Genomic DNA, 10,141 nt, shown 5'->3' with positions numbered 1-10,141 from the left:
TATATACAGTTTTGAAAAATAGACAAAATTACCTTTCCATTGATATATAACATGCCTACCTAATGTTTTTTAAGTGACAAATTAATTAGGGAAAACTCAACATCTTTTAGAAAATTTACCTAGCACTATTATTTTCATCCATATACATATGTAACAAATTTAAGAGTTAACCTTATGGATGAAAATAATAGTGCTAGGCAAATTTTCTAAAAGATGTTGAGTTTTCCCTAATTAATTTGTCACTTAAAAAACATTAGGTAGGCATGTTATATATCAATGGAAAGGTAATTTTGTCTATTTTTCAAAACTGTATATAATTTTTGAAAATTAAAAAATTCGCGGAATACTTTTTTTAAAAAAAATTAAAAAATGTTTTTTATTCAGTTTTTGCGAAGATACAAATTTTTCAAATTGCAATAAAAATTTTATTTATGAATATTTTTTGATGAAATTTTACAGTTAGGTAGATTTTTTTACTCAAAATCCAAAATTAAATAAAAATTTCGAATTTTCTTATTAGAAATCCCGGAATTCCCAAAAAAGTTTTAAAAAATCCCAAAAATGGGATTTTTTGGTTTTTTGCCTATTATATCCATACCAGGGGCGGGGTTATCGAAACCCGTTACAAAATGATTAAGAACTTATTGGGTCATATAAAACAGGTCACTATAATTTGATATCGACTATGCGATTTGAGAATTTTTGCTCAAAATTTAATTTTCCATAAAAAATAGGGTTTTTTTGGATGGACCTGGTCCCCTCGGTATCAAAAATTTTTAGGTTTTGTTTCATTTATCGTATTTTATGTAAAGTCAGCTTTCCAAAAAGTATAAATTCTATATACATCTTCTTAGAAACTTTTTAGATAACTTAAAAAGAAAAAGATACTTTTTTCCCAAAAAAATGTCAAAAAATCGCCTTTTTTAATTTTTTAAATTTAAATGCCTATAACTTTGGACTCAGTCATGATTTTTACATAATTCTTTCACTGCTTGGTATATAAACTTGTTGTTAAGCAAATAAAAAAAAATGGCGAAAATCGGAAATATTTGGACCTGCTATTATCAAAAAAACTAAAGTAAGGACGGTAAAAATTTTAAAATTTTAATATTCAAATGCGAATATCTCCTAAACTATAAGAGATAATTTACTGCTACGACGACATTTTTTATAGTGCTCGATGAGGAGATTCTATATACGAAATTTTTTTTAAATCGGAACTCAAATGAAGAAATAGGATCGTTTTAAAAATTTAACATAGCCGAGGTGTCCTAATTTGAGGACCCCCCGCCGGGCCCCTGGTTGGCCTATAAGGTCCAAATTCAAAACCTAAACTCGACAACACCTCCTCTTTGTGCACACCAAATTTCATTAAAATCGGATTAACTGTTTAGAAGTTACCGAATTATTTCCCTCTTTTTTTTTTCCTATACCACTGTGCGATGGAGCCTATAATTCAAAACTACAATTTCATTTGATGGCTGTATAATTTATAAACAAAAATATTTTTGAAATCCTTAACGAACTAAGTATAAAGGCAAAACTTTTATACAGTTTATATTTTTTTAAGAAAAATTGAAGATTTAATGGTTTTTATTGTTGTTTTAATGGCAGTTTTATGATTTTGTTTTTCTCAACCAGTAAGAAAAACCACTTTTAACTTTCAGCTGTAATTTTTTTTTTCGTCTACCAGGCAATCAAAAGCAGCAAGCAATTCATTCATATAGCCAACCTCTTTTTATCCTTCAATGTACTTATTTGAATTGAAAACTTAAAAAGAAAATAATTCTTGCTTTTTGGGATGTACGTGTGTATATGTGAATTTCGAAGGTGCTTGTATAAATATAACCAATTGGTTGGTTGGATGATGGGTAGATGGCTTGTTTTCCTTCAATTACTCGTAAACTGCCGCAATTACAAACAAATTATGGTTTAAAGTGTTCATTACAACAATATTTTGCAGATATTTAAAGGTATTAACTTTTCAACAATGCAAAGGATGACAACTCCAAGAGCATTCCTTCACCAGAACTGCAGCTTTTCCAAATATCGGAACATATAAACTGCTGCAATTACAAAGTCCCCTTCAGAAAATGACTTTAATGCTCATAAATTGCTACAAAATTCAGATATAGCAATGAAATTCGATATAAACTGGTTCTATATTCGGCTGCAACGAATCATCTAAGTACACCCTTACCATAGAGTGTTAAAAAAACAGTCAAAATTTATTTTATTGCAACAAAAAATACCAAAAATTGTCATTCAGTCAGTATTCTATATGTATGGTTTTCTAAAGGACTCTAAAGGAGTCTTTTATGAGTTTCTTTTCTAATCAGTTTCGACTTATTTTAGATTAGTAGTTACAAATCATTTTTGAGCCATTTTTAAGTGTAATTGTTGTTGTACCATTACAAACAAAAACAATTACATAAAAGATCGAAAAGGTACCAAAAATAGTTCTTGGGCACCGCGGGCCCTGTTAGTATATATAATTTTTCAAATTTAAACACTAATTATACCCTACACCACTATAGTGGGGAGGGTATTATGCGTTTGTGCTGATATTTATCGGCTCAGAATAACTTTTTGAGTCGATTAAGCTATGGCCGTCCGTGTGTCCATGTAACCTTGTGCGCACTCTACGCAATTTTAAAGATAATATAATGAAAAATTTAGCACATAGTATTCTTTTGACCCAAGGACGAAGCGTATTGAAAATGGTTGAAATGGGTCCATTATTTCACCCAGCTTTATTGTTGGAGTAAAAATCCATATTTTTAACACACTCACTGGCGTAGGTTATCATATGGTCGACCATGTTCGACTATACATTCTTACTTGTCTTTTTTAAATTTTTTTATTTTTTCCCATACTCAATTTTCCATCACTGATTTTGGCAATAACAAAACCAACTCACATCTTTTTACGTAACGTGTTCTTACCCCAGGTAGCATTTGGAAGATTGTTGGATGATTAATCAGTAAACTGACTAATTTTTGACTCCTTTTGATGACCTAAACGTGATTAATAAGTTGAGCGCTTAAAAAATGATTCGAAAATGATCCCGATATATGATTGAAAACTGATTATTTGAAAAACAATAACAAAATGTATAGCAATCATAAATTGATCATCCTGGTGTTTAAAATATGTGTACGATGAAGAGCTTTTTCTTCACCGGCAACGATATAGAGCAATTCGGTCTACTTTGAATTGTTGTCTATAGGTTGCTGAAATATTTGATGGGCAGTGATTAATTAACAAACACAAAAGAACTACCGTGGTACCGAGACAAGAATAAAAGATGATGTTGTTCGATTGAATTCAACTATGACAATGATTTATTTATTTAAAAAATTCTTTTCTTAAGCCTAACAATTGATCATGTAAATAAGGGCTACACTGTTGTTATTGTAATATTATTTGTTTCTCACTTCCAATGTACCAACTCAACTTGTTTATTTATATTCAAAATATGCAAAAACAAAATACATGCAATAAGTCTCCAAAATAAGAAATTGCATTTTTAAGAGCAACAACAATATGCTTATAATAAGAATTGTTGTGAGAAACAAATAATAAAAACTAACGGGTCATTACCAAAAATATGTACAGTGGTTAGTATGAACAAAAAATAATGACAAATTACAGTGGCAGCAGTGAGCCAAAAATATGAATAAATTTAAATACAATAAAAAATGGAAAATTTAAACAAAACAAAATAATAATGTTAGTAATTATTATACGGTGACCTAACATTCCGGCCCCATTGAAAGGACACTTTCAAGAAGATAGAAGAGCCAGTCTGTGGATAGGGCGACGTATAACTCCTTTTGTAGTTTTGATGTCGACAACTCGAACACGATCATCTCTTCCACGAACAATGTTGATGATTTTACCCATGAGCCAACGCTGCGGGGGTAAATTATCTTCTTTGATGATGACTAGGGAACCAGGGGTAATATTAGAGTTGGTGCTAGTCCATTTGATGCGAGTCTGGAGCTCATTTATATAATCATGGGACCACTTTTTCCAGAATTGTTGCTTGATGGCGCTTATTCGGGCCCAATATTCAAGTTTGTTAATCTCATTTGTAGGGACATCACGTTCTGGCAAACTACGGAGGGGAGCGCCTATCAAGAAGTGTCCTGGTGTAAGAGCTTCAAAATCACTGGGATCTGAGGATAGAGGCGAAATGGGCCTCGAGTTTAAAACTGCCTCTATCTCAATCATAGCCGTTGCGAGTTCTTCGTAGGTGAGCCTTGTGTTGTCCAGGGTTCTGGTTAAGTGACCTTTGGCCGATTTGACGGCCGCCTCCCACAATCCGCCAAAATGTGGTGCCCTAGGGGGAATAAATCGAAAATTAATAAATTGATTCGAGCAATAATTTGTAATAAAATTTGAATTTTTTGGCTCAAAAAGGAACGACTTTAATTGAGCCAACTTAGAGTTTGCACCAACGAAATTTGTTGCATTATCACAGAATATATCTGTGGGCAGACCTCTACGACCAATCATCCGTTTTAGGGCAGCAATGAAGGCATCTGTTGACAGGTCGGATACCACTTCAATATGGACAGCTTTGGTAGCGAGACAAACAAATATAGCGATGTATGTCTTGTAGGGGACCTTTCCTCTAATTCTTAGGTAGGTGTTGACTGGACCACAAAAATCGACAGCACACCTTGCGAAGGGCCTTGACGGGTTGAGTCGTTCCACAGGCAAATTTCTCATCATTTGTTGCAACAACTTTGGGCGATAGCGAATGCATTGAGGGCACGAATTTACAATGCTGCGACACAAATTCCTGGAGTTGATGATCCAAAATTGTTGGCGAATCAATGACATTAGAGCCTTGGGTCCAGCGTGGTAGTTACTGATGTGCAGATGACGTACGTAACAGTAGACGAAATGGCATTTGCTGGGCAAGATTGTGGGGTGTTTTTGGCCTTCAGAAATTGCCGCGTACTCCAAGCGTCCGCCGACCTTGAGCAAGTTGAAACCATTTGACGAATCTAGGAAGGGGTTCAGACACTTTAGAGCACCTTGGGGATCTTTCTTCTTTAGAGCTCGAGTTATGTCATCTTGAAAATGTAGTTTCTGGATGTTGAAAACGATACAAAGTTTAGCATTTTCTATTTCTTGGGGCTGCAAAGAGTCAGAATTGGAAATATTAGTTTTTGTTTTTTGAGCAAAACGAAACATCCAGGCAATAATACGAATGATTTTTAAGTACGAGCTATATTTTCCATAAGAATCGAGGATGTAGTTAGATTTTGTTTCAAGATGAAGTACGGTTTTCCGTTTTTCTTTGTCGAATACTTGCTGATTTTCTTCGGAGAGTTTATCAGTTTTAGTAGGGAGCCACTGAACAGGATCGAGAGCGAGAAATGCTGGTCCGTTGAACCAGATGGATGAGGCGAGTTCCTGCACAGTTGAACCACGAGAAACGATGTCAGCAGGGTTGAACTGGGTTGGGACATGTCGCCAAACGCAGCCATTAGTTAGATCTTGAATTTCTGATACCCTATTGCCAACAAAAACTGACAAAGTAGATGAATGTTGCTTTAGTCAGTGAAGAACTAGTTGCGAATCTGTCCATAGAACGACTTCCAGATTTGGTATTGCGAAAAGATTTTTGATTTTGGAATACAATTTTGCTAGAAGTTGTGCGCCACATAACTCAAGTTTGGGTAACGATTTTCGCTTTGTAGGAGCAACTCTAGATTTGGCAGTAAAGAGCCGAACAACAACATTTCCTGAAGAAGTTTTAACACGAAAGTAAAAACAACAACCATAAGCACGAATTGATGAGTCACAAAAGCCATGAAGTTGAACTGATATAGAATCAGGAGCGAGACAAAAACGAGGAATTTTAAGTGAAGGTAATAGTTTGAGATCAGAGACGAAAGATTTCCAAGCCGAGTGTATTTCTTGAGGTACAGACTCATCCCAGCCAATTTTTAGAATCCACAACTCTTGCATGATGATTTTAGCTTTTATTATGAGAGGGGATAAAAGTCCTAGGGGATCAAAAAGCGCTGACGAGAGCGACAAAATTGTACGTTTGGTTATTTTTTCATCAATTTGGACTTTAGGCGAAAACAAAAATAAGAAAACATCTTTTTGTTGGTCCCAAGAGATACCAAGAGCGCTAGTTACTGCAGAATCTTCAATATTAAGGTCTTTGACAGTTTTGTCGTCCTGAAAATCTCTATGATTAGAGTGCCACTTATCTAATTGAAACGAACCACGAATTAGAATTTCATTAACCTCCTGCTTCATACGAGACAATTCTTCAAGCGTATCTGAGCCACAAAGAAAATCATCAACGTAAAATGATGACTTAATGGTTTTTGCACCAAGTTCGAATTGGTCCATGTATTGGTCTGCGAGATAGTGAAGGCTTTTGATGGCAAGGTAGGGCGCAGCTGACATTCCATAGGTGACTGTATTTAGGTGATATGTTCGAATTTCTTCCTCTTCTGAATTTCTCCACAAAATATATTGGAATTTTCTATCTTGGGAGTCAATAAGGACTTGTCGATACATTTTTACTATATCGGCAGTAAGAGCGAAGCGATGAAGACGGAACCGAAGTAAAATTTTATACAGCTCATCTTGAATTGTTGGGCCAACCATAAGAAGATCATTGAGAGACTTCTGGGACGATGATGGACACGAGGCATCGAAAACAACTCTTAACTTTGTGGAAGTGCTACTTGGTTTGAAAACGCAATGGTGAGGGATGAAATAATGAAGCTCGTGTAGACGAGGGCTACGAACTAGACTCATATGTCCAAAATCTTCATACTCCTTCATAAAAGCAACATATTGTGATTTAAGATTGCTGTCACGAGCAAATCGTCTCTCTTGAGATACAAATCTTTTAAGAGCCATATTTCGAGAAAGACCTAAAGCGTCAGGAGATTCCTTGAAGGGCAATTTAACAACAATCCTACCAGAAGATTCACGATGAACAGTATCATTGAAAAATGTTTCACATTCAGATTGTTCTGGTGTCAAATCATTTGAGCCAGATTGAACTTCATCGATTTCCCACAAGCGATGTAATTTAAGATCAATATCTTCTTCTATCGAGAGCATACAAGAAGAGCCACAAATATTGGGTTGTTTTGATACATAACGACCTGCTACAATCCATCCGAAAAGTGTTTTGTGTAATTTAGGCAAATTAGGGCCAAGTTTTATTTGACCAACTGCTAAAATGTCGAAAAACGTTTCAGTACCAATAAGTAAATCAATTCGTTTTGATTTGAAGAAGTTTTCATCCGCAAGTTCAGTATTTGGGGGCAAATTCCAGGATGAGACATCTAATTCATTATCAGGTTGATATGAAATATGAGGTGTGACACAAAATGAGAGCGAAACTTCAAAATCTGTGACTCGAGATTTTACATTTGTGGACGACCTATATTTAGATTTGCTAAGAGTGTTACCAATGCTAGAGTAGTTTGTTTTGTACGAGACAAATGTAATTTTTGGGAAAATTCATCGGTTATGAAATTCAATTGAGAGCAAGAATCTAACAAAGCGCGTCCCAATTGATAGCGACCAGTGGAGTCACGAACTAGAACCATGGCAGTAGCAAGCAGCACCTGTTCCGGCGAGGATTTTTCCACATGGGTATTGACCGAGGCAGAAGATTCATTCAAGGCAACATGAGAAGTAGTAGGTTCAGCAGCAGGGGACGAGGGCCGAGAAGCTGGCTGAGACCGATGAAGCAAACTATGATGCGAGCGAGAACAAAATTTGCACTTGAATGTGGAGGAACAACTACTTACTTGATGCCCTTTGGACAAACAATTTAGACAAAGGCTTAGACGTTTTGCATTTTCATACCTTTGACTAACATCCATATCTTTGAACCGAGAACAACGACTAATTGAGTGGTCAGATTTGGAGCAAAGCACACAAGAGCGTTTTGATACCGAAAAAGTATAGCCAGGTTTTGAATTTTTAGATTTGGACTTACCAGATTGATGATCAGGCTTACGAGGGGCCACAAAAGTATGGTTGGTATCAACCGATTCCAAAAATTGACAACGCCTTTCAAGGACCTTGGAGCAATCATCCCATGTTGGCAATCTGGTAAAGTCCAAGGAATCTTTCCACTTTCTTCTGGTATCTTCATCCACTTTTTCCATCACTATGTAAATCAGCATGGAATTAGCAATATCACTATGTGAGCCAAGAGACAGTAAGGAACTATAAAGGGCAGAAACATTATCGACGAGACTTCGTAATTGGGCACAATTGTATTTGGACATGGCAGGAAGTTCAAAAAGGGCGGTAATATTTTCCATAAAAATAAGCGAGCTATTATCATAACGCGTTTTGAGCCTTTCCAGAGCCTTCGGGTAATTTTCGTTCGTAATCTGGAAAGCCCTGACCGTTTCTAGAGCTTGGCCTTGGAGGCAGTTGAGCAAATGATTAAACTTTTCAATATTTGATAGGCCAAACTCACGATCGATAACTTGATTGAACGACGTTATAAAATTCTTGTATTCACTGTACTTACCACTAAATGTGGGCAATTTGAGTTGGGGCAATTTATGGCTGGGAGCTGGGAAACAAATGGTGGACTCGGACAACGTTGTGTTATGAACATCTTCACCAAGCTGCGACTGGATATTCATTTTGGCTGAGATGTACAAATCTTCAATTTCGGGCCTAGCATTATCCTCGGGATCATATTTTTCAATTTGTGTTTGATACGTCAATATCTGTTTAAAATATGACTCCAGTATCCCCAAACGGCACTTCAACTCAGCAGACGAAAGTGTCTTACCTTCACCCCTTCCATTGGCTTCGATTTGGTTCTTGATGCGGGTAATACTCTTCTTCGTATTAGCCCGTTGCTGCTTAACCTCTTCCAAAGTCATCATAAATTTCCAAAAGTTTGGTTAAGTGAGCCAAAAATTTCCAAAAACAAATTTCAAAATGGATGATACTATGTATTGTAGAGCACCGACGCCAAAAGTTTTACGCCAAAAATGTTTATATACAAACTTTATGTATTTATTCACTTTCTATATAAATATGTACCGCAATATTCCGAGCGACAAATTTAGTATACACAAAATTCTATATTATGTACTGGAACCAAAAGCGAACAAATTTATGTATTTTCTTGTATATAAAGATTAGCGGCAAATTTATTTAACCCGAATTACGAGCGAACAAAGTTTATTTATTTTTGTACATAAAAATTTGCGGTAAAATTTTAGAGTCACTTTTATTTATTTTATTTTTCGACAAAAACTGATTCTATTTAGCGAGCCGACAAAATTTGTATAATGTTTGTAATAGGTATTTAAAAAAAATAGATTTGTAGTAGGTACGTCACTACAAATTTGTTTAACAGTTTTTTTTTTTTTGTTATATGTTGCACTGTCTAGTTTTTTTTTTTTAAATGATTTATAATTTTTTTTTGTTGCACAGGTTTTTTTTTATTGAACCACAAAGTTTTTTATTTTTCTTTTTGTAGCACTATATATTGCCCTTGTAATAGAACCACTGTTTCCACTTCACAATATGACCGTACACTTTTTCTTTAAGTTGTACTACAACGAAAAGTTTTTAGAATATACCACGGACCGAGAACGACAAATTTATCAAGATTTAGATTAATCACTTGCCCCACGTTGGGCGCCAAAATGTACGATGAAGAGCTTTTTCTTCACCGGCAACGATATAGAGCAATTCGGTCTACTTTGAATTGTTGTCTATAGGTTGCTGAAATGTTCGATGGGCAGTGATTAATTAACAAACACAAAAGAACTACCGTGGTACCGAGACAAGAATAAAAGATGATGTTGTTCGATTGAATTCAACTATGACAATGATTTATTTATTTAAAAAATTCTTTTCTTAAGCCTAACAATTGATCATGTAAATAAGGGCTACACTGTTGTTATTGTAATATTATTTGTTTCTCACTTCCAATGTACCAACTCAACTTGTTTATTTATATTCAAAATATGCAAAAACAAAATACATGCAATAAGTCTCCAAAATAAGAAATTGCATTTTTAAGAGCAACAACAATATGCTTATACTAAGAATTGGAGTGAGAAACAAATAATAAAAACTAACGGGTCATTACCAAAAATAT

At 35.1% G+C, this 10,141-nt stretch overlaps 2 protein-coding genes across 2 annotated transcripts; both read right to left on the bottom strand.

Annotated features, from left to right (window-relative positions):
• Nucleotides 1–3,667: 3,667 nt before the first annotated feature.
• LOC119616038 lies at nucleotides 3,668–7,110 on the bottom strand. Its single transcript, XM_037972182.1, has 2 exons — nucleotides 6,790–7,110; nucleotides 3,668–5,568 (listed from the first exon to the last, which is right to left on the bottom strand). Exons 1-2 carry the CDS (start codon nucleotides 7,108–7,110, stop codon nucleotides 3,787–3,789), a joined length of 2,103 nt encoding a protein of 700 aa, XP_037828110.1. The 3' UTR covers nucleotides 3,668–3,786.
• A 294-nt stretch (nucleotides 7,111–7,404) lies between these two features.
• Nucleotides 7,405–9,337, bottom strand: LOC119616032. Its single transcript, XM_037972173.1, has 2 exons — nucleotides 8,816–9,337; nucleotides 7,405–8,750 (listed from the first exon to the last, which is right to left on the bottom strand). The coding sequence occupies exons 1-2, from the start codon at nucleotides 8,828–8,830 to the stop codon at nucleotides 7,419–7,421; spliced, it is 1,347 nt and encodes a 448-aa protein (XP_037828101.1). The 5' UTR covers nucleotides 8,831–9,337; the 3' UTR covers nucleotides 7,405–7,418.
• Nucleotides 9,338–10,141: the final 804 nt, after the last annotated feature.

The sequence above is a fragment of the Lucilia sericata genome, unplaced genomic scaffold (genome assembly GCF_015586225.1).
Source record: "Lucilia sericata isolate MDLA Ls3-8-SP2 unplaced genomic scaffold, ASM1558622v1 Contig000053F_arrow, whole genome shotgun sequence".
Taxonomy (NCBI): Eukaryota; Metazoa; Arthropoda; class Insecta; order Diptera; family Calliphoridae; genus Lucilia; species Lucilia sericata.
This window is presented reverse-complemented; position numbering and strand designations above follow the sequence as displayed.